General features: G+C 32.5%; 1 protein-coding gene across 4 annotated transcripts in view; it reads right to left on the bottom strand.

The window, feature by feature from the left end:
* Nucleotides 1–22,248, bottom strand: part of LIN28B (lin-28 RNA binding posttranscriptional regulator B) — a 101,913-nt gene extending 79,665 nt beyond the window's left edge. For 2 of the 4 annotated variants that reach the window (XM_039869502.1, XM_039869508.1), the window contains exons 1-2: nucleotides 22,048–22,248; nucleotides 21,005–21,192 (exon numbers count right to left, since the gene is read on the bottom strand). In XM_039869502.1, coding sequence (XP_039725436.1) covers nucleotides 21,005–21,192; nucleotides 22,048–22,057 — 198 coding nt within the window. In that variant the 5' untranslated portion in view covers nucleotides 22,058–22,248. Of the gene's footprint in view, nucleotides 1–21,004; nucleotides 21,193–21,529; nucleotides 21,643–22,047 lie in introns of those variants that run through there. The other 2 variants (XM_039869501.1, XM_039869503.1) reach the window with 1 other exon arrangement.
* Between the last annotated feature and the right edge of the window lie 3,620 nt (nucleotides 22,249–25,868).

Here is a 25,868-nt window from a genome sequence, read left to right as displayed (position 1 = left end):
TCCCATTATAAGCATCTATACCTTTGCTCCTTAATTCTATAAAAAAGATAAGCTCCTTGTGGATCCAAATATCTATTATCTTTAAATCACTACAAAGAAAGCTATAGATATGTCATTGATCCCTTTTACTTATCGGTACTTTCCAAAATTTTGTTCCTGGATCCTTTTCTTCCCACTCTGTATCCCTTCCTCTTCCCCTTCCCTTTTTTATTATTCCTCTTCTTCTTCTTCTTCCTCCCCCTTCTCTTTCCCTCCCCCTCCTTCCTCTCCTTCTCTCTCCTTCTTCTTCACTTTGTTTTTCCTTTTTTAGAGAATTTTTATGAGTTTATTAGAGCCATACTGATGACATATGCCAGAGAGCAAGACCTCAAATGCTCCTTGCATTTTCTTCTTTTATGATGCTCTCCACCTCACTTTTACTAGCACTTACATGTGATGACTTCTAAATTCACAACTATAATCCATGAAATAGTTGTTAAATAGTTATTATTAAAAATTATAAATAAAAATAAAATTTATAAGTAAAAATAAATGAATGAAATAAGAAATACAATGAAATAAAGTATATGAAAAATGGTAAAAATACTCGTCATACTTCTTAATTAATTTATTATAAATATTTACTGTGAAAGTATTTATACCATGGAAATTGGCAATGCTACAAATCAAGGCTTGACTTATTCTTTTGTTGAATGTCTAGACACTTAGGAAAGTGATGGAGAAAATGTTAATAATGCAGATTAAATTTAACAGTGTATCATGCATATATATATATATACATATATATATATATTTGTTACATTGTAAATAGCACAAAAGTTGAAGAAATAGCCTTACAGTGTTCAAAAACTGTTATCCAATTCAGCAAAGAAATCACTCACAATAAAGTTCTGACATCTTTGTCTTTCTTGTGTGAGTTTTGTGTTACTCATTAGTATGACAAAATCATTTAACCTTCATGTAAGAATTACACTTGTTCATCAATCACAAGCACAGTTTGGCTACGGATACAAGAATTCAGAAAAAAATCAACAAAAGCTATCTGTGAGAATCAATTGGCTACATGAAATTTATAACAGAATACCATATATGTACTATTTGTAGATTGTGTTCTACATTCTTTATAACAGTGAAATTTATAACACAATTTTTTTGGAAAGACAATTATTAAACATTTGTTAAATCACCCCAATCTTTAAAAAATGTTTACTGGTTCACAAATTACCAAAATTATAATCAGTGATACAGAATCTATATTTTTAAATCATTTTTTCTCTACTCGTGGAATTAAAAGTCTAGTTCCCAGTAGGAAGAATTTTAGGCAGTTATAAGAGGTAAGACGTTTTCAAGTTGAGATCAGGCGGAAGTGGTGATACTTTCTCTAGTAATAGTGCTGGTGTATGTGGTCTGAGGACCAGTGCTTTTCAGTAAGCTTTCGTTACTGGACAAGTATATAAACCGAGGAAGCATTTGTACAAAAGTGTTTGGGCTGCAACAGATCAGAAATTTTATAAATTTTTAAAAAATGCTTGGAATCACTGCTCTTAGGGCATTAAAACTTCCCAGGAGAAGATACCTGATATTGTCCTGTTGAGAAACTGGGGTAGCTGCCTTCAAGCAAACTCAGCTGCTACTCAAAAAAAGCCAGCGAGGTGCTATAGGCCAGAGGCTATTCCCAGAAGCTGCTAGTGAAAGACAAATGTGTATCACTTACTGTTTTTCTTTTTTTTCCACCTGACCTACCCTAGCCAAATTTCAGCTTCCCTATACCACCGTCACCACCATTTACCAATCTTGTGCTATCTTCACTTTCCTTTTCAGATGCCTGTGTGCATGGCTGATGTTTTCTGAATCCTTGCGTCAGTTTAGCTCACCTGTTAGGCTATTTTTTTATATGATGAACTACCTCCCCCTCACCCCCAAGCTTTTCTGGATGTCTTGGGTATTATTTATGACTCTGGTCTTATAAAATAAAAATATATCACTAAAAATGTTGAGAAATGTTTAAAAAACCTTTAATTTCCTTTAACTTAACAATAAATTGTGAGCTAAAGAGTAAAGATATTAATATTAATACACAGATTACTGGCCATCAGCCAAAAATTTCTCAGTTCCTGCCCCCATGGAACCATATCCCATGAGACAATTCTTAAAAAAAATAAAGAGGGGGATGTGAATGTTCAAGTATGGAAAGTACTATATACTATATCCCTATCTTGGAGACTGATAGCATAAAACAGTATAATAAGGCACTGAGAAGTCATTTACTAAATAAAGAAACACAGAATTTTGTATAACCAAGAATTTACCAAACTTATTGAAAAGGGGCTTTTTTCCTTTGAGGGAACACTAACTAATACACCATAGAACTACTTGTTTACGAAACATGCTCTGGAGCATTGGCCATCATGCAATTTCACCACTAAGCCTAAGGCCATTCAAATTAACTCCTTCCTATGATAACTTGTCCATATCTAATATCTCTATGTGCAAACATCTTTATGTAATGCCTAAGGGATATTCCAAATATATTTTGGCTATTTTGTAAATTTTCTCATCAGATCTTATAACCTTATTTTGAGGCTAACTTGGCTGCTCAAACTTGTCCATGACCTAAAGACAAATTCTTTTAACTCTGTATCTAAGTACAACAGTACCTGACATGTTTAAAGAAATAACCCTATAAAAAGCAATATAGTAACTCTCTCTGGTTTTTCTGGATCTCATTGCATTAGTTTCTATGACAGCATGATTTCCTTCTAAGTGCTTTGGAATTGCCTTGCTTTGGTTTTTGTAGAAAAGTCAACAAGAATGAGGAAAGAAATGCACTCATTTTGATTTGCAGTCTTTGCCTTCTTAATAGGAAGCAGCTTTATAAATTAAATTGTGCAAGTATTAGCTGGAATCATTGAGGAGATACAATTCATGAAATTGGTTCTTTACTCTCTAGTCAGTACAAATGAGGTAACTAAAAGCCATGAATTAAAAGTTTATAATAAAAAGGTAAAGTGATAGGAATAGAAGAACAGATACAAGTGAGGCGGCAATGGGCAAATGACTGAAATTTCAATCTAGTTTTCTTTTGTTAAAAGCAGCTACTCTGGTACAGAAAAATTGATTAATCAGAGAAACTGACAAGGATCACAGAAACCTGGTCAATTTCTCTTAGCAGCCAGCTCCATGTGTTAAAGACTTTGAAGCAGAAAGACACGATTATCAATTTCCTACAGAAGCTCTTTACACCAGGAAGAGGGAGTGGGGGTGGAAGTTGAGAAAGAGGAGAAAAACACACACACACACACAAAGTGGTGAGAGGAACAAAAATGAGTGAAAGATTTAAAAATAGCAGCGTTTTAGAAAAGATGGGAAATAATAGCACAAAGGAAACAAAGGCTAAGGTGACTTTATAGTGTGGTAGGATATATCCTGCATCCTCTGTGATGCTTTATTTTTGCTAGCTAAAATAAGATGTTCCAAAATCTACCGGAGTGTCCAACCTCAGTTCTGATTAGCATTATATTAAGAATGGATCGAGCACCCAGGAGACATGAGAAAATTTATAGCATGAAATATATAGCAGAAAATGATAAGAGGCATACCTTTCAATATATGGTAGGAATAAAATTAATAACAGTAGATTAAGGATGGGCTGTTCCTAGTGGCTGTATTGAGACAATGAGGATAGCCAACAATGTTAAGTGGACATGATATGAAAAGGTTAATTCAGTATGCATGTGGAGGAGGAATCGTAGTGAATAGAGAAGATGCATGGGTGACAACTAATAAATATGTGGATGCATGGATAATGAATCAATCACTGTTAAGAAAGGAACATTTAAGGAGCATATAAAGGCTGTTTCCTTTCATATTAAATGAAAATTGTTCCTTTAACATAGGTTTTTAATTTCTATAATGCAAAACAGAATCCGAAGATGTTTGCCACTTAAATTTAGGTCAGCATAGATCTTCTCAGCATGAAAAGGAATATAAATATTTGTGCAACTCTGAAATTAATTTGGGAATTTAAAGTCGAGAGGGGCTCCTGGAAACTCCCAATGTCATATAAAATTTTCAAATGCAAGACTACTTCTACCTTTTAGCACATGTATCATTTTCCCTGCCCAAAATGTTCTTCCTCCTTGCTCTATGGCCAAACATTTTTCTTTCTAAAAGAGATAAAAATTCACCCTCTCTCAACTGTAAATGACACTGACATGGTACTTAACATGCTTTGGTTAAACACACAGATTCATTAAAACTTATGTAAACCTATGAATTTTAATATTTCATGGCATTTTATTATTAAAGTAACTATATTACAGAATTTTAAATAATATATTTTAGAAGTAAAGGTCATCTCTAATATATTTAGAATCGAATTTCATATCTGCTAGGAGAAAAAGGTATTCACTTGCCTATAAAACTGAAAATCTAACTGAAGATTTAATGATGGCTTTCAAATTTATGTAAAATAAATACATATACCAATCCTTTCTATATTTTGCATGTGAAAATAAAGACATGTACATATATTTGTTTTTCCCCAAGTTTTTCCTAATGACAAAATTTCCCAGATTTAAAATTTTTTTAAATAAATCTTACATATTCAGACTCGTGAAATTATAAGTAGATAAAATAAGAAATAATATAGGATGTTAGGTTTACTCTTATTTCAAAAAATGTACACCACTAACAAATATTATTTAGAATCTATCACTCAAATGCATAGTATTTGTTTCTCTATACTTTTCTCAACTTCCAAATTAATTTATAAATCTCTATTTTTCCTATTATAATTCAATTAACTTTAAACTCCTCTAATTTAAAATTGGCAATAATTTGACAAAGGAAATTGAAAGTTATTTTCCCCACTTGTAAAAAACTTTTAGGCAAATAGCCTAAAAGTAAATAATTCAAAAATAGCATTTGTTTTTAAGTTATACAGAGGAGGAAAAAGGTAAAAGAAAATAAACTAAAAGGGAAGCAGTGATTATCTTTGGGTAGCTGGATAATGGATGATTTTTATTATGGTCTTTATAGTCTTCTCTAAATTCCTATAATCAACATGTACTATATTTATAATCAGAATGATACAATATATAACACTCTAAAAATAAAAATGTTAAAATGTTTCACATTTAGTTTTCAGTCCATATTGCTACTTAAATATGAACTTATTGGTAATTTCTTACCCCCAATGTACAGGCCCTCTAAAATCATTTTAGACTACATTTATGTCTAAACAAAAGATTATAGATATTAATTATGAAGCATTATATATTTGATAAAGCACTTACCAGAGTCATTAAATCAGAGGTTCTCAAATGGGGCATTTTGCCTTCCGTGGGATATTTAGCAATGTTGGGAGACACTTCTGATTGTCACAAATGGGGAAGTGTGCTGCTGGTATCTAATGGGAAGTGGGTCAAGGATATTGCTACACATGCTGTGAAGCACAGGATAACCCCCAACAACAAAGAATTATCTGGTCCCAAAGTCCAACGTGACCCAAAGTGTTGAGTCAACACTTCTGCTGCGGATCACTAACTTTCACTTCTCTTTAGTAACAATACTATTGTATGTATCTCAAATTATAATTTTTAGAATGCTCTAGAACTCAGACTTTGGGTCATTATTTCATAAATGTTACTTTACACTTTCTTCTTTTATGCTCCTCATGTTCAAATTCTCCTGAGATTAATTTCCAGAGTTCAAACATTACCATGAAATTTTTTTTAAAAATTAACAACGTTGTATTTTGTAGTGAATATTGTTAGTGTGTTCCTATTTTTACAGTAGAGATAGAAGACAATGCAAAAGAGATGAGGGGAGTGGGAGTTGGTGCATGAAGGCTGGTATTTTCATTCATTTTGTTTTGCTCATTGCTGTATCTCACATATTAGGTGTTCAATAATTATTTGTTAAATAAACTGATGGAGCTAACTAAGTCTTGATGGAGGCAGCTTGCTACCAGATTCCCTTTAGAAAGTGATTCACCTGCAGAAGCATGCCCCTGGAAGAACCTAACATCAAATCATATTATATGCCTGCCTTTAATTCCAAAGCTTCTTTATCTGACTGCCTAATTTTCAGATCCTTGTTTTTCTAGATATGAACTACGGGACAGCCAATCAAGACTCTAATCATTAAGATCTCAAGTACAGATGATAGGAAGTTATGTGGCATTTTGAGGTGTGTGTGTGTGTGTGTGTGTGTATATATATATATATATATATATATATATATATATATATATATATATACACACACGCATATATACACATATACAATTTAATATATATACACACACATATATAATTTAGTTATTGATTGGACATGAGGGATAATAGAGAGTTACGAGTCAGAAATGACATTAAATTTTCCTATCTAAGTAACCCAATTTGGTGGAAGGGTAAGAGGCATGTCCTCCAGATTGGAAATCAGTGCATATAAAAGGAATCGTTACTGGTACTAGGCTAGACACTTAAAATACATTAACTTAAATCCTCACAACCCTATAAAATTAGTATTGCTATCTGATTTCTATAGATAGGATATCTGAGGTAAGGTAATGTGGCAAAATGCAAACAGCTAGTAAGCAGTGGAGCTGGGATTCAAACTCAGGTCTATCTCATTCTAAGGTCTCCACTATTTACATGTAATGCCTCTCATCTCCCTAATGATATTGCCACCTAAAACATTTATTGAATATCCAGGTCAATGTTCTCTGGATTTAAAAAGAGAATTAGACTGGTAGGACATTCCCCTCCAATAAACTGCAGACACTTTAGACTTAGCAATAAACTGTGGTAATAAACACAGCGCAGAAATCACCATCTTTTCTGCTGGAAAAAAAAGACAGGAGCCTAAAAGTGTTCTGGGCCCACAGACGCACTTTATCAAATGTAAGTCAATGTATAATGAACATATAAGAGTGATATTAAAGGTAACTGAATATAAGCTGAACACTAGGGTTTCTTAAGCAAGAGTTTGCACATGCTCTCTTGAACAATATGACTCCAGCTAGTTCTCTATAAACCATATTTTTTATCCTAATGGAAAAATAAGAGGAGAATGTTCTTGTGTTATAGTTTATTTCATTGTTTAAGAAATGCTTTTGAGTAGAAATTATATGAAAAGCATGCACCCATGTATTGTAGGGAATACCAACTTTATTAAATAATTCTATTTAGAGTTTACAATTTAGTAGGAGAAACAAGAAAACAAAACATAAAAGAAGACAATCTATGACAAGTAACCCATTATTTAAAAAGAGTTTTGGAGTTTACAAGAATGAAGTAAGGAATTCTAGATAGAATGATGAGGGAAGCCTTTAGGAAAAGAAGGATCTGAATTTGGGGCTGGATTCTAAAAGATGGCAAAGATTTTTTCTAAAAGTAAATTTAGAGAAAGACATGGTACTGTCTGTGCAGAACAGAAGCCTTGGTAGAGGAAAGTTACATCACAGTCTTTGATCAAGAGATAAGACCAAATGGTGGCAAATTAGGGTTTATCCTCAAGGAATGGTAGAGTGGCAAGCAGCTAAAACAAAACAAACATAAATGTTCATTGATCTGGTGAGGGTTGGACCAATAGAAAAGAATACATGATTACATTCTAACTGTATTTTTAAAGCTATTCTATCAAAAGATTACTTATACTTATAACATTGTTATATTACCTTAAATATACTTGCTGTTATATTTTTACATATGCCCTTTAAGTAAATAACATTAAAAATTTTCAAAATATCTTTGGTTCATTCCAAAAAACAAATATTACATAATATTCACTTTTAGATGTAAATTATGATTTCTAAAATCCTCTTTAAGTTAATTATAAAAATTCCATGACCATTCTGTTTAAATTTTTCAAACTAGGGTCAACAAGTATGAGACTTGAACAAATTGCACGTGGAGCTAAGTAAAAGGATTGTCCTTAAAGATGAAGAAATGCCAGCAGAAATATCTGTAACATAATGAAAGAAACTTGGGCCCTTCAGCAATCTTACACTATGATTATAAAGTGTTTACACCACTGAATGTGCCCTTTCTTACTCATCCTGAAACAAACAAACAAATAAAAGCCAATATCACAAAAATCTAAGAAAGTAAATAATTAAAACATTTTTAGACCTATCAATATTGATTTATTATCATTGTTAGCCTATTTTATGAGTCACTTTGTAGTTTAAAAAGGCTTCTAGGCAAAAATATGCTAGACATATAAACGTTATCTTTAGATAACAAATGATGTAGAGTAAAACATTTCATATGTAATTTCTCTGGAAGTTTAGGTAAATATTGCACATATCGGTAAGTTATTAGAAATGTTAAAATTACCTAACTGTCCATTGCTTTTGTTCAGAACTCACCCTGCTCTTCAATGATAGTAAAATCACTGACAACAGCCTTTGGAAAAAATATAAAAGATTTAAGCAAAGCTAAGTAAAGAGAAAAGTGGTGGAGGACTGGATCGGAATTTGCTGTCACCTAAACAAAGTACACTTCTTTTTTCATAACAGCAGCAATATCCAGCTATATCGAAAATAAATTCTAAATTAATTAAGGATGACTTTCAAACATTCTAATATTATTAACCTCTTCTCAACTACACTCTTCTCCAAGGGATGACACCTCTGTCAAAGACAGACACTTTCTGCTGAGTGCTTGCTTTTCCCTGGTGTCTCTAGAGCTAGGGCCTCAGGCTTCCTTCCCGAATGGGAGTGGGGGAGGGGAGAAGGGGGAGGAGAAAACTCAAAGAGAGAGACCACTTAGGGCTGTAATAATTCCTAGTGGCAGATGAAATGATAATGTTAAGGCAGGGAATAACTTGGGGACTGCATAACGCTATAATAATTTGGGTAACTTCTTTTTTTTTCAATTTACAGTTAAAAATTGAAAAATATAAATCGAAATAATGAACTATATTCTATTAAAAATCTCACTGAAAATATTATCCCATGTCTTTTGAGATTTTTCCAAAATTTGTTTGGATTTTGTAAATTTGGACAACTAAATATATGTTGAACACTGAGTCTCACAGGAAATTCTGGATTACCTTCAGGAATATTAATGGTTTAACAGTGACCAGATATTTTTAAAAGTAAAGGCAGAGAGGATGGAAAAGTGCTCAATATCTAATAAAAATATTTCCCAAACATTATTGGTTAAGATTTTATATGTATATATATACATGTATATATCAAGATATCTTAAAAAAAAAAGTATATCCAATCCTAAACTAAAGAATATGAACTGAAACAAATGTCTTTATTTACTTGATCCTTCATTTATTTTAATGATTTGAAAACTTATTCTCCATTTATTATAAAGTTTATTTTAGGAGAAAGAAAATCCAGAAAACAAATCATTTATCAACCATATATTTATAAAAACCACATGAAAACAAGTACAATATCCCAAATGGTGTTACTTCCACAAATGAGCTTTGTCTTTATAACTAAACATGAAAACACTTAAAGCCATTTAAATTCATTTTAAAACTACTTTTGTCCATACAGATTACAGAAAACTTTTGCAGGAAGGAAAGAATTATAAAGGTAAAAAAACTCAACTTTTCACTTTTTAATATCAAATTTTGTGTGTGGAGGGGAAGCATGTGTTACACAAAAAAATCTACTAGCGATTTTTTTAAATTAGGTTTTTGTTTCTTAATATTTTTATTTTAAACTCACAGTAACACTAAGTACTAAATGGATTATTTCAACAATAAATGTCATTAGTAGATTCAAATATAGTACTTTATTAAATAGTTTGTTGGTGTTTTATGAATATCTTGCTATGCAAACAGTAATTGGAGTATAATAGATTTCAAAGATTTAATACCCCAACCCTTTCCACCAAAGCAAAATTTTAGGGACAATTCAAACATTAAATAAATACCAATAAATAATTAATTAATTAAACTGAAGTTGAAATGTTCAATTGTATAAAGCACATGCAAAATTAATCACTTATTATAAATTTTAACATAAATAAAAGCATGGACCAGCATATTACAGACTTCATTGCCAGATCCTAGTTATTGAAAAGCTGATAACCCACCATTATTAATAGAAAGTTACGTAGTTTTTCTATATATCTCAACAAATTTTTCATATTTACAAACCTATTAACCAAGTCATCTTGGATTGATAGCAAAATCATAGGATTAAATATCATTGCCCTTTAAGATCTGTAAGACTATAAGAAAGCCTATAAGAACATTTAAGAAAATGTTTTTAATGTAACAATAGTCTGGAACATTTTATTGAAACAAGTATTTTAAATAAAAATGCATACTAGATTTTAAAATAGTATACTTCTTAGAAGTCTTTTAAAAGTAGTTACTTGCATGGAAATATGTGCCAAAAACATTTCTATCTTAAAAATTATTGAGAGGCTACTTCTTTTAAAACTACCTTTGTTTCAAATATTTTACTTATTATTGGGAACAGTTATACTGTTTACTAAAATAAATTTAAATGTTTGGAAAAATAGCTTAAGAACAAATTAAAATAATTTTAAAGATTAAATTTTTAATAGTAAATTATAACATCATGTCTACATCACCAAATTAGGACTAAACATAATTTATCCTCATGTTATATAACTTCATAATGAAATTCTCATAGTATCTAACTTCATAATTAAATATTCTAAGAGCTGGATAGCCCTACCTAACAGCTAGCTACACTGCTTATTTATCATAGGTGACAGAAGAGAAGCAAAAATATATTCAATTAATTCCTTCCTATATTTGCACGCAGTCCTCTAAAACATTTTTTTCCCAACCAGCAATTTTCCTCACTAAAATGATCCCAACCACTGTCTCTGCTTTACACTGCGAGTTCTGAGAAATAAGCTACAGTTCAGAAACCTCAAATGATGCTAAGATAACTGATAGAAAAATAAGTACACTAAGAAACTACTATGGTGCAGATAAAAAGATCAGTATTATTTTAAAAATCTATTTAGTAACTTTTTTGGCTTCCTAAAAAAACAGCAGCATGGTTGTAAAGGTATAGTGGTTCAAAACAAAGATTTTAGTGCATTAAAAAAATAAATTTAGAGGCAGATTTCAAAAATATTTCATATAAACATAAAACTTTGATAGCTTATTTATTTTGAGATTCACTTCAGCACTATCTGTAACTAAAAGGGAAGTCACATGACTTACACAATGAAAGAGAAAGAAGTTTTCTTTCCTTTCCTTCCTTTCTACAGGAAGAAGCAAAAGCTCGGTATTAGCTATCCAAGGCCAATGGGTGGGGCCTGCAAGCCAAAAAGCTGTAATGGATTGAAGTTAATCTTAATGGGGGCCCACTTTAACCTTCTAAAAGCATCAAAAATGTGAAAACTGCAACCAGCACTTGCATAAAATAACAAGCATTTAATTTAAGTTAGGCTTTAGAAAATTCCAATTCAGTTTATGAACAATGATGCTGCTTCTGTTGGGGATAAAAGCACCTATGATTTCCTACACAGATACACACACCATCCCCCACCGGCACACAGATACTTCACAAGCTTCTTGAATAAATAGGAGTATCCAGTGTCCAGGGTGATGGGTGGTCTTGAGGTCCTGAACCAGAGCTGTATACTTTTAAGGGATGCTGAGATAAGAACAAAGTGTTTTGTGTTTGTTTAAACCTGGGTTTATATTTAAACTCTTTACACCATTATTGATACAGTTCATAAATTTGTGCTATAATTGATTCATGCAAGTTTTAGATGTCAGCATAAATGCTGGAAATTAACCACATCAAAACAAAGTACTTTTTTTTATAGAGCTAATTCAAATTAACTAATTCAATTTACTTAAAAGTAATCACTACATCTCAAAGGTGTAAAATCTCAACCTGAAATAGAATATCGTATCACCACACTTTCACTACCAACAGGATGCTTTTATAATATCTTATAAAATAAAATGTACTTAAACAAAATTATAAGCATCAAATAAGCAGCGATGCAATGAAAAACTTCTAAAAAAAGTGAAATTAACCCATTTGGAGTCGCAAGCATCAACCATTTGTCTTATACTCCAGGCTTTACTATAAATATAATATAAAAGGTTTTTTTTCCTTCTTCTTCTTTTTTTTTTGCAGAGCAGAAAGGCAGGATTTACAAGTGGCCCAAGGAAAAGATAAGCGGTGAATAGTTCTGACCCCAGTTTTTCTGGCTTGATCAAGTGGGTCTGCAACCTGAGCCAAAGGGCGCAAATTCCTCACCATTCAAAATTCTTCAATGGCTTGGGGGAGGAAACAGTGAAAGGGGCAAACGTGCAAATCCAACTGTCCTTAGATTCGATATTTTGATATTCAACTAAAAATTTTAATTAAAAAGTTAAAAAATGAGATCAATACTGTAGTTAAATTTCTGGCTCATAGTTTAACCAATCCTAAAAAGAGATTTAGTAAGATTTTTTTCTTGTTAAAATTAAAAATGATTCATTCATTTATCTTTTTAAATATGATACACTGAACTGTTAGGTATGTGTCTCTAGTATCATTTAATCTATTTAAAGGAGTTGTTGAAAAGTGTAATTAGTTTCCAAGCACCAGTCTTTCCATATTATAAAAGAAATCGTACTTTGAAAAAAAAGTTGATAGAATTCATTCCAAGCTTTAAAATATATCAATAATCAATTAAGCACTTAAGGTGATAAATATAACCAGTGTTGTCAGCCTTCTGTTACAGATTCAACTAAGGATAAAGAGGATTCATTTGAATGAAAAAACATTAATATAAAATAATTTAAGCATTATAGTGTCTGGAAATACATCAGTACTGGCCTAGGGAATTGCTTACAAAGCTTAAGGAAAGAAATGGTCATAAACAAATCATGGTTAAAATAAAATTAATTTTAAATTTACATAGCTTTATATAATATAGCACAATAAAACTGAACAAAAAAACATTATCAAATTAAACTTACAAGTTTTTGAAATAGAGGCCAACTTTCAGATTAACAAAAGTAATAAATTTAAGTGGGTTTTGATTTTAAAAAGTGGACTGTAATAACAAAAAGTTAAAGCAGCTGGTAAAAATTAAGTATGTTATTAATAGCACAATAAAATAATATGGTTCTAAGCATCTGTAAAGATAGTTTCTATGTGTGAAATCTGAAAACTATACATTTTAAGACTGATGAGAAATCGTTTCACTCAAAACTTAAAAAATAACATTTTAAAATTACAGTTATCTCCAAATTAAATGAGTAGAGGCTATATAATTAGACATTATAAAAAGTGTAAATATTACATCAGAAAATTTTTTCTTTGCTTTTATACTTTGTATGAAAAGAATGAGAATTGAAAAATTTTATTAAAAAGTTTGCTAAAAGAAAACAAAAATATATATAGCAAGCTGAAGAGCAGAACTCTTAAATCTATCATACAACAGTTTACACTTAGTATGTGATCAATAAAAAATAGTTGAATAAATTATTGAACCAGAAATTTTTCTAGAGTAATCATTTTCTTAAAAGATACTACTTTTATATGACAATAAGCCATTTTGTTAACTTATACCTCTAAGAATGTTAATACAAAAACTCAGTTGAGACAGAAATTAATTTACCACAAGAAATATGAATATCAATAAACCTAACCCCCCCCCCATTAGCTAAGTAGTTAGTTTATATTGTATGAAAAGTACAAGATTAGTGAAATGCATATTAGTCTTACTTTCACTGGCATAGAAACTACTGGTGTAAAGATAATTTCCAAGCAGAAAAAAGTAGAGAAACAAAACACATGAAAATAAGTATGAATTGTATTTGATAAAAGATACTGGATTCTTGTGTGACAAGACAAAGTTAAAAGGAACCAGGTTAGTTAACCAGTAATGTAACATATAAATAATCATATAGGACAACTGAGCCGGAGACAACTAAGTCTCTTCTCTTCAAGGGTGACTACAAATGGGCACAAAGGAACTCATTGGGCCTCTTCTCTTCAAGGGTGACTACAAATGGGCACAAAGGAATTCATTGGGGTGATTTAATATTTTATATCATGACAGTGGTAGTGGTGGTCATATGATTTGTCAAAACTCATCTAATTGTATACTTAAATTTGGTGAATCTTATTCTACATAAATTATACCTCAATAAAACTGACAAGGTAAAAAAAATAAAATAAATGACATGAGATTACTATCTTTTGAAAATTATGACAAACGCTTTATATGGTGAAAGTATTAATAAAAATATAGTGTTTGAAATAAAGATTAAAAACCTGGTATTGTTACAGTTTGTAAGTTATTTTCACATGTTATCTCAATTAATCCTTACCTTACTCCTCAAAATAGGGAGAAAATATTATTGACCATATTTTACCCATGAGAACACTGAAATTCTGAGGATGTGACTAGCCAATGGTAAAGAACCAACCAAGCGGCAGAGCCAAATCCAAACCTTCATTTCCACTGTCTTCTTCCTCACTCTACCATGTTACTTTTCCTTTGTAATAACTATATACAACATTGTTGTGTCTTTACTATTTCCCGAGGTATGTGTTAAAAGCTTTACGTGTGGAACATTTAAATCCTCATTATAAACCTCTTCAAGGTGGATACATTTTTGTCCCTTTGTTTATAGGACACCAAGACACTGACAAAGCAACTTACTTTCCCTCCAGATATATAATAAACTAGAATTTGACTACTGATCTATTTGACCAGATTCTATACCATTATATAGTATCTCATAAAGATTAAATAATTGTTAACAGAGCAATAGACATTAAATTATCATAGAAAGTCTATTTAAAACAATATTTTTTCCTTAACTTACACTGAAGAATATACAAACTGGATATGTACACCTGAAGACAGAGGTAAAATTTCATGATACAACAAACTATTGAAAATATCTATGTAACAAAATTATTCCCAAACCTCAGTTTATATCTTGATACTTTAAACAGTATTAAATACCATAAAATTATAATAAAAAGCCTTGTAGTTCACTGTAATGAAAATTAAGCTATTTATACAACACATTTTGCCAAATTTTAAAGAGAGCACATAAAAGATGATGCCAATTTAGCTTTTCACCATTAATATATGCCACCAAAAATAACTTAACCATGATTTTACTTTGGCAAAGACTAGTTTACATGTTAGTTTATTTATTCAACACATACTTGCTTTGCAGTTTATGTAACGTCTCTACTCTTTGCAACAATCTGAAAAGTTAGGTATTACTCCAATTTAGAGCTGATTATAGAAAGAAATGTAAGACTAAATCTATCAACTATCTATAAGTTTTATTTTAGATGGCATTTGTAAATTGTCAATTACTCAGATTATTGAGGGTGGGGGTAAAGCAGTCATCAGATTATCTTCCAATTTGTTGAAGATAAAATTAATCCTGATGTATCAAAATGTAACAACACTTTTGTTACTTATTTGATAGAATACTTACTAAAAGATCATTTCTAAATGTACCCCCACTGACATGCAATGTATCTTCTTGAATGTTACTATTATCACCTTTTCTGTTATTAGATGTTACAGTCAAACTATTTTAGAGAGGAATATAAATCATTTAAATTTCTTGTGAACTGCATATGTTACAATACCATAACCTATAGCAACTTTCCATTACTTAAAATTCAGTGAGAAATAGCTCAAGGTATGATAATAAAATAACTATTTTATTTATTTCATATTTAACTCCAAATCAAGTCTATAGAATATCATATTTAAAGACTTTCCAATTTAATTAATTAGAACTATCACTTTATTTGTTTAGGTTAACTTGGTTTAGAAATAAGAATACAATACACTATATTTTTAACTTCTAGGTTAGTTGCAACACTAAAAAAATTACTTAGTTAAGATATACAAAACTATCCTCAATATTTAAGTAATTTCTGAACAGGAAAAATCCAACTAAATTCAAATAATATGGGTTTCTTGCTTCCCTAAAGTAAGAAAATTTACAATAAAGAACACACTTTTTAATCTACTATGTTGAGTGCAGGTAACAAAGTTCTAAAAACTTATGAAACCCAAGAACTCTGAGATGAGTTAAAAGACAGGTTAAAGAAAGATGTTATGCTGAATACTTGGTAAGTGGTTTGTGATTTCAACATTGGTATAAAAAACAATTCTGTAATTTGTTGCCTTCATTAATCATGAATGATTTCTTTAAAAATAAGAATCAAACATAAGAAAGAGGAATACACTTAGGAGTTACATCAATAATCTTTAAGATGAGAAAAGAAGACCATGTCTTAAATATGCACTCAATTCACATTTCATGTTTAAATTGAATATGAAAAAAAGACCATCTTTTTAGGATACAAAAAAAAAGTCTTGAAAATAATACATTTGAAAATAAAAAGGAAAGTAATATCTTTTATAAGACAAAGTCTTATAGAATTTTGATTTAAATGTCATTAAATGTGATTGAGTAGCTTTAAAGCGTTTAGTTCAGGATTCTTCTGAATTGGTCAACTGGGCAAATTGTCTTGAAAATTTGTTAGGTTTAGGAACTATTTTCAAAATATTAAAATGCATAACTCACTAACTAATGTTCTACAAAGTTACATGATCATATTTTAAAATTTCCAAGATTTCTCTACCTAAATAATTTTTTAGAAATTGAAATTTTCAATGGACCTGAGAATAATAATAATCACATCTATTGTGCATATGAAAAATGTTTTCATGCTAAACTGACAAAAGTGGATATGGCTAGTAAATTGGTGATGAAATACTACGAAATGCCCTTAAACATAAACATATTGAAATGTTTTCAAAATTGTATAATTAATATTGAAAACATTGAGATTTGAACTCTATACTATACCAATTGAATTGTGTATAATATTTAAAATTTTCACATATATATGACTATTAGTCATCTCTAATGTTTTCATATCTTATATTATTAATAAAATGTTTTAAATTTATCAGTTACAAAACTATAAATTTATAAATTAGAAATAAAGAGCATAAGAAGAAAACATCAGTACTTGAAAGGCAATGAAGAATTCAAAATCAAATTATTAAAAAATATATATAAGCCTGCTGAATAATGGGAGATAAATTGAAGCCATTTTGAATTACTTTCTCTTTGAAAACAATTCATACATAATTTGTGAAATAAATGAATTACACGCTCATGTTAAAAAAATTCTTTGTATCATATTTGATGGCAAAGAATTCCAAATATAACCCAACAGGTGAAAAAAAAATATTACACAAATGAGCTTAAGAGAGGGCAATAAGGAAAATGGATTCTATCTCTCCCCTAAACGGAATAAATTTCAGATGATCATTAGGTAAGATAATGACTTTGGAAATAAGTGTCAAAATCTATGTAAAGAAAAACTTACAGGATAACAAATATCAACAGGTAGTTATTGGGGAACACTGCTCTTCTCCAGAAAAGATCTAATATTTAATTACTGTGTAATTCATCTAAAGGACCATAAAATATTTGTCCTATTAAAAGCTTATAATATTTTAAAAAGTTCTCAAAGACCTTTCCAGGTAATTTAAACATGTTAGCCCACACTCCAGCTGTTGATGCAAATTTTTAAAATCCATTAACAAAAAATTGAGAGAAGTATTAAGCACGTACAAAACAACTGTATTCTAATTGATCAAATTGCCTTAGTAGGAACTTAGACTTACAAATCTGTGTTAACCATGTAACTCTTCAATTGATAGACAAATCTATGTTTTGCATTGGACTCTAAAGTAAGAAACTCCTACAAATTTATGCTATTTACAAACTAAATCATCATCAAAATTTTAAAATTTTGAATATTAAATATTTTAAGGAACATTTCAAAAACTGTGTGCAGTGACAAAATTCAAAAATAATATTTATACATTTTTGTTGTTTTTAAAATTAAAATATTCAGTATTGAAGGCTAACTGTTTCAGTATTAACATGTGTCAGAATACATATATATTCATTAACAGCATATAAAAATAAGATCATTTAAATCACAAGTTAACATTAGCAAGTGAAATGAAGACTGTCATTTTAAACCACCAATGGTCACACACCATTCTCAAACAGGAGAATCTCACTGCATTTATCAACAAGTCTAAAGATAGGAAAAGTGCAGCACCTGAGTCATGTGTTTCTGTTTGAGGAGTTGGTGACATTACAGAAACTAATAGGTTGATTGTATTATTGCCAACAAATTTTAAATAAAATTAGGTCAACAAATTTAGGTAACAGATCTATTTTTTATAACACATATATATGTTCTCTTCATTTCTTGGCAACTGAATTATTGTTTTTGATATCCAGTTCTTGGCAGTCAATATTTTCAAAAGAAAAAATATATCCTGGGTTTTTAAATATTATTTTACAGAAACTAATTGATTTTCTTATTTCCTCAGGTATATACTATTAAGAACATGTTTCCGAATATTTAAAAAAATCCATTGACACATAATACTTCTGAACATTCATCATATATTTAAAATGAATATTGGTCCAGAAGAACAATTAAATGTCCTAATTATACATAATGTCTATCTTTCATAACAGAAGAGTATATAGACATGAGGAAAAAAATCTAATTTATAATTTTATATAAAACCTAGTATGCTTTTGAGATTGCTGACAGTAAAAATGGCAGCAAAAATAATTGAAAACATTTTTAAAACTTATAAAATGGTCCTGAACTGCAATCTGATTCTATAAGCAATGCTCACATGCTACCTACACATATCATTTATGACCATCTAATTGTTACCTGTAGCTGCTTGGCTAAAATCAGTAGTATTCCTGCCTTTTTCAAAACAGTTATTCATATGGTTTATATGCAATTTATGTTAAGTCCCAGTATAAGACAGAAATCTAGGTATCAAAAAGAAGCAATTGATATCTAAGTAATTTTTCCCTAGGAAAAAACTCGAGATATATTTAAAAAAGAAACAAACACTGTAACCATAAAAAAAAAAAAAATCTCTTGAAATGTTACTTTCTAATTTTAAATGTAAAGATTATCAGAGTCTGGTTTTTTTACATCACAAAAACGCTAATATTTAAGTTTTATTGACTTTTTACATACTTCTTCCTAAGAATGTACATTCTTCTGAAGACTACAAATATACATATTTAAAGAGCATTTTTATCACGTCATTTTAATATTGTTCTTTTAGTAAACATATGATGTGTAACAGAAGATTAAAGCAAGTCTTAAATAATCAATTATTATACTCTAGAAACTGTTTGCTATCTATAAAACTTTTCCAGCAATACAGTATTCCTTAATTCAGTGAATATAGGAATGTTTATCAACATAATCATTGAACAGCTTAAATTTGGATGTCTCATGGTTCTAAACATTAATATTGATTAATAAGATATCTAACATTTGAATATATTAAAAGGTAAAGATAGAAAACCAAATTATAACAAGGTGTGATCAGACAAAGAAGAAAGGGTTATTTTTTTCATTCATCTATAAAACAAATTTATGAGATCGTAAAGAACAATTTAACAACCTAAAGAAGGTTCAAAGGGGGGAAAGCCAGAGCCTGACAGAAATGGATCTGTCAATGATTTCAGTCATTCAGTCTAGGGAATTAAAAAGAAAATGTGGCTTCATTTTGCAAGGTAAAGTAGGAGGCATAAAATTCAGTAGCCTGTCTGTGGACTTCTATTTATGTATTTAAACGCTGTTTCAATTCACAGATTATGCTGATTCTTCCACATGTAAACAGCCAATAATGATGGCCAGGCCTTTAGGAAAGGAAAACACACACCATACAGCAAGGTCAGGAAGCTACCAAGCACCACAGGACAACAGATCAAAACAATGGTTTCATGTGTTTCTATTGTTTATAAACTTAATTTAAGATGATTCCTTAGGGAGAAAAGAAGGTTGTAAATATTATCAGGGACATACAACATAGAAGCAAACAAAATATATAATTTTCACTCAAATAGACTATTTCTTGCACGTATCTATGTCAGTCAACCTATAGTATTGATAGTCAATCATTAAATTTTTAACATAAATGTCAAGCCAAACTAAACCTCTTTAGTCTTAAATCCCTTTACTCCTAAGAATTAATTATTACAGATAACTTATAGTTCTTTGACTTCTTTCGATGAAATATTCAAGCTTGCAAACTGTAAATTTTTTTTTACTATACAGAGATTAAGCAACAGAGAGGAGTGGATTGAAAGGGGATGAGGTATTAATTTGCTTGTTTCTGGATAAAATCTTGAAAATGAGAGGCGATGACATTCTGATGATATTAAGCATCTTAAGAAATTACAACACACTATAAGCAATGGTGGAAATTTACCCCAGGTAGGAGACTAGCACATTTTAAACATACAGGCTAGAGCCGCCTCTGGCCACATGTTTCTTTGAGTTCAGTCTCTTAAAGAGACAGTATCCTTTAGATCTATGCCCTACAGGAGCACATTTTAAAATGTTTGATTACCAAGCATCCTCTCTTGCGTTTCTTCAAGTCCATACAAGGCCAACAGTATTCTACTTTATTTTACTGTAAAATCCAATTATTTTGACTTAAATCTACAAATGACTACTGGGCAGGGAAAACTACAAACTAGTGATATCTACAAATACGGGACCTATTGATTTCTCATAACAGCAATTTTTTTTTTTTTTACTTAAGACGATCACTGTTTCTTCATTCATTTGCCCACTCATTCACCAGCCATAGGCGACAAAGTATACTGTATTCCATAACACCGGAAGCCACACCACCGCAATTTCGCTGTCGAATGAAGGGGGGAACTTGCTAATAAAGTCAACCAGCATCCAAGCAGTAAAATTTCAAAGATTTTACTTTCTGTTCAGGAAAAGATATCCAGGAAGGGGTCCAAATAGCACCTTAAAAACTGTATTAACTCGTTACTAAAAGGAAGATCTTGTCTTTCAATATACCTAAGGGCACATTATTGTATAGCCATTTACAAAACTACTGATCCGCTCCACGTGGAAAAAGGTGAAGAGGAGGATGAAAAAAGTTTGGCTTACTTGGTGTACGAATACATCGACTGGAATATCCAAAGGGCTTCCCTCTCGGTTTATCATGGAGATGAATCCAAATCCCATTCGCACATTGAACCACTTACAGTGGCCAGTTCCGTGCAAAACCTGGGATTCTTCCTCTACCTGCTCCGGCAGCTTCCCGGGCTCTTCTCCACCACCTTTGCTTGCCCCACCTGAGTGGAACAGGACAAAAAAAGTCAGTTAGTCTGTATTGCCATACAGTTCACTGAATGAGAGAGAGAGAGAGAGAGAGAGAGAGAGAGAGAGAGAGAGAAAGAAACTGCTTGGAGGTTGGGGAGAGAGGAAATAGGAAAAACATGCTTAAGTGGTTGATTCCTTCTTTTCTACAGAAAATATTTAAAATGAAAAGGGTTAAAAGGGGAAGCGGGGGAGGGGGAGCCACACTGTTCTATCGATCACATCCACTTCCACGTTTCAGTACAGACGTGTACTTTTTCGTTTAACTCCATTTTTCAGCTACATATTACATTATGGCATGAGATACTTTACTTGCATATTGCTGATTTAACACTGATCCCATTTACAAAGAGAAAATTTCAGAGAAACTCTTTTCTCCGCGGGCACGAGGAGAAAAGAGAAATCGCGAAGATGGTTAGAACTACTTTAACGCACATGCGGCGGCAGCGAATCCAGGGTTATCTGCAATGTGCATCCCCCCCCACCCGATAACTTTCAATTAAAGTTGGGGTGGGATGGGGGAGGGGGCAGGTGTATAAAAGTTTTCTTGGGCTCACTAACTGAAACTGCGCTTAATCACACTCAAACAATTCAAACAATAGCCCCCTGAAAGCTTTTCAAGTTGTGAATCAGTGTGGGCGGTACAAAACATTTTTGGAGATCTGTAACAATAGGTTGCAGAAAGCCCCATTAGATGGGGGTGGGGGTAATGCCCAGTATTGGGGTAAAACGGGGAAGGGGGGGTAACGGCAAAGAAGGGTGGGAGAGGGGGAGGGGGGAGAGAAAGGAAGAGAGAAAATCACAGTAAAACAATAGAAAAGAAAATTAACCTTCGGCCATGTTGCCCCACGGGCCCTCTGCTCCAAACTCGTGAGATGAAAACTTTCCCTTTGGAACGGAGTGATCTTCTGCATCAATCTAACATCTTGATTTTGTGCGATCACAAATTTAGCTCGCATGGTCTAATGTGCTTTCCCTCTTTTGATTTTTTTCTCTTCTCTCTCCAGTTTCTGGCCCCCTGAGCACACGTGACTTTGTCAATTACATGCTTTCTTGCTACTAATTTCACCTCGGATCCTTAAGGGGCTGGCAAGAGGAAGAGATAACCAATCGCCATTTCATCTATGCTGACATCAAAATAATTTATGAATGAACACGAAAAACTCAAACATGTTATCTAAAAGACAATTTGGGACGCTTCTTTACGATTAATCAGAATGCTGATTTCGTGCTTTTACTTAAACACAATGGAGGGTGCTTCTGAATCGTCGATTTAGAAAAACGACACAGTCGTATATGTGCCTTACACACAAGCTTGTCCAAATAATCTCATTTAGGGGGAAAAAAAGCCATTTAAATAAAGCAACGGATGTTACGCTTTTTTTCCTCCCTAAGATTTCAGTTGATCGATAGCAGTAAACCTGCTTGGGACTCAAATTTCATATTTTTCGGTTCTTAGAAGAAAATACATAATTTCCAAAAAACCTAATTAAACCTAATTACATTCCTATGAAAGTTTAGATAATCGTAATGTACACCTACAATACGAAAATAACACACAATTACCTGATTGTGCCCTGAAATTTTTTCAAATTTGAAATAAAATCCTACCGGGAAAAATTGCTATCACCTTCACGTAGTCAAATTGTGTTTAGGTTTATCATTTCGGAACACTTTGGAGGGGGTTGGTAAGAAATTGTACTTCACAGGTTTCTCCGCCATCTCTTTCCGGGGGAGGAGATGTGATTAATGACTTCCTAAATAACAGCCCAGTTTTCCAGCCTAACATAGAGTGAACCTCAATCAGTGGCGATTGTTCCCCAAGAGCAAGACGACGTAGGGCAGGGAGGGGGAGGGGTTCTCCAGGCAGGGGAGGTGAAGAGGAGCCGCCAGCAGAGGCGGCTGCAGAGCCAGAGAAAGAGGTGGGGGAGAAAGAAGCGGGCGCCGGTGGGGGGAGGGGTGAAGAAAGAGGCAAGTAGGAGAAAAAAGGTAAATTCATGTAATATTGACTGGACCCTGACATTTTAAAAGTCAACTACCAGTGGATAGAAGAGTCGAATAAACGAAAATTTAATAACGGATTAGGCTCGTACCGTCCCGTCCCCGGTCCGGCCCCAGTTTCAAAATGCTTTCCCCTTACCTTTCAAATTAGTTCAAATGATTGTAGATTACTAGATGCTGACACCAGTATTACTGCCCTCATCGAATACAATAAATATCATAGATCAACTAGAAATGCTTTACTTCCTTTAAAGTAGAAAATAACACTCGTTTTTGAAACATTAAAATGCACCACCACTCTTTCCCCCACCCCACCCCCATTTTCTTAAACAAGCAGTTTACGGAGAAACTGTACAGATACCACTTCCCTTAGGCAAAGCTACCGAGTTGACCCTCCCCCACCAAACCCGCAATCCCCTCCGGTCTCTCCAAACGTCCTCACTGCTAACTCCTAACACTCCTGACACTTTCACACAAACTAAAATGTAGGGATCTTGAATCTAAAAGCTTTTGAAAATCCACATACAGCACCTATGGACACCTCCTCTCCATATTAAAGCAATAAATATAAATGTATACTAATTGGTTCGGATCTGAAATGAATGGATGTATATTTATGCTATTTCCAGCTGTTTGTGGTAAAAGGTGTCAACCAAGACATGCATTTGTAAAGATTTTTCGTGTTTATTTCTTGTTGCTTCTCAGGAAATGGGGCAAAGTTTTCTCATTTTATTTACTTTGTGGGGATAACCATGTGCCAGCTTGTAGGGAGAAAAGGAAAAGTGAAAATCCAAATGATTTTGAAAGAGTAACAAAAGCTAGAGGATCTCAAAAAATTATTTGTTAAAACATTTATTAGGCATTAATAGTAGAAATCAACTGATTACATGAAGTAACTTTAATGATGACATTCCAGGTTAAACATTTCACACACAAAATAGAAAATACTAAAATAAGTTATGTGGGTTTTTAAAAAATATTTTAAACGAAAGAACTACATTTAAAAATCAACATCTGGTTAAGAAAAAAATCTGAAAAAGTATTATGTAAGTTGAGGGGGAAAGCTATTACTTATGTAAAAGTAGTTGTAAAATTCACAGGCCAGTATAGTCACTGACACACATTTACAAAAAATATTTTATCTATAAGTTTGTTTTAATTTGAAAATTGTTTAATCATAAAATCAGAAATAATATAATTGATTCTGAATCCTTGTTTATTAGTGACTTTCAAGAAATTCAAAACTATCGACAATTAGATGAAAAGTGTGAAATGTCATAACTGAACCACATAGAATGGTAGTTATGAAATTCACCTTCTTGCCTGATTGGGGGCCTCCAGTATTAGTGGAATTAAGGTAGGGTTCACTGGACTGGTCACCAGTGTCAGAGGTTATCGACTCATTCATTTCCTGAGAGGGACATCAGCCTTTCAAGTTGTGTAGAAGGCTTTTTCCAACTGGGAACTCTGAGAAATCCTCTAACATTCATTCACAAAGAATTTAAGGCAACTGCATTTACATACCTTGGGGGTGGGGTAAAGAAAAGGGGGAGAGAAGAGAAGAGGGTAGGTTACAGGGAGGAGGGAAGGAAATTGGGAAGGGAGAGAAGTGAAGAAAACAGTGAGAAACAAAATATCACCATTTCAGGGATGTGGTACTGTCTTTTACATAGATTCGTCTTTTGTGTACCCCCCACCCTTCTTTTGAGCCCGAGATCCTTTAATAAAACTGAACATAATCTCTTTAAGCTCATAGAATGCTTCTTTCACATAAAATGGTCCTATGAATCTCCTAGAATGCTTTCCAATTTGTCACCTTCCTGAAGTCTTCTGGTTTTAATTTTTTTCTCATTTCCTACTTGTTTTTAGTGCCAGAAAGACCTGTGCTTGACTCAAAACGCATGTTTTATACTTGTGAAAGCCAAATGTTTTAGTAAGTTGATTTATCATAGTTCTTTCAAAATGTCTTTAAAATAAGTTCAAGTAGCAACAAAGAATTGTCAATGCACGGGGGGTAAAAATCAAGGAACTAACTTAGCATATGCCTGTTGGTTATCATACTAAGGTTTCTCTATTTAAAAAGCTAAGTACACATATTCGCAGCTGTTGGTTGTGTTTGTGTGTGTGTGTGTGTTTATTCCAATAGTACAATGCAAGGAGCCAAGAGGTGCCAGAGCCCACCGTCGTTGTCTTCCTATAAGCAACGAGTGACTTCTATCAAAGCAGAAACAATGCTTCGGTTCTTCTTAAAACTAGGAGGAGGGGCTGTGGCATTGCAGCAAGCGACTCCACCCGTGGTCTCCTGCCGGCAAATAAGGCCAGGCTCTGGAGCCTCAGCGCTGCCTTTGCAGCCGTGTATCTTCACGCGCAGCTCGCGCCCCAGGGTCACAGAGACCCCCCGGGCCAGCGGATCTGCCCCTTCCCTCCACCTCCACCCCCGCCACTTCCTCTCCTCTTTCTCCAGTCACCTTTCCCTTTATTCAACACATCACCACCTCCTCTCTACAAGTGGAGCGGTTCCGAAGAAGGCTAATGGTTTCTCACTAATTAAGGGATTTTACATTTGTCATTGTGTCCCCAAGAACACCAAACAAAGGAAACCCTTGCCTTCACCACTATGGAAGGAAATACTTGGCACAATCGACTACTT

Source organism: Pteropus medius, unplaced genomic scaffold, assembly GCF_902729225.1.
Source record: "Pteropus medius unplaced genomic scaffold, Ma_sr-lr_union100, whole genome shotgun sequence".
Lineage (NCBI taxonomy): Eukaryota > Metazoa > Chordata > Mammalia > Chiroptera > Pteropodidae > Pteropus > Pteropus medius.
This window is presented reverse-complemented; position numbering and strand designations above follow the sequence as displayed.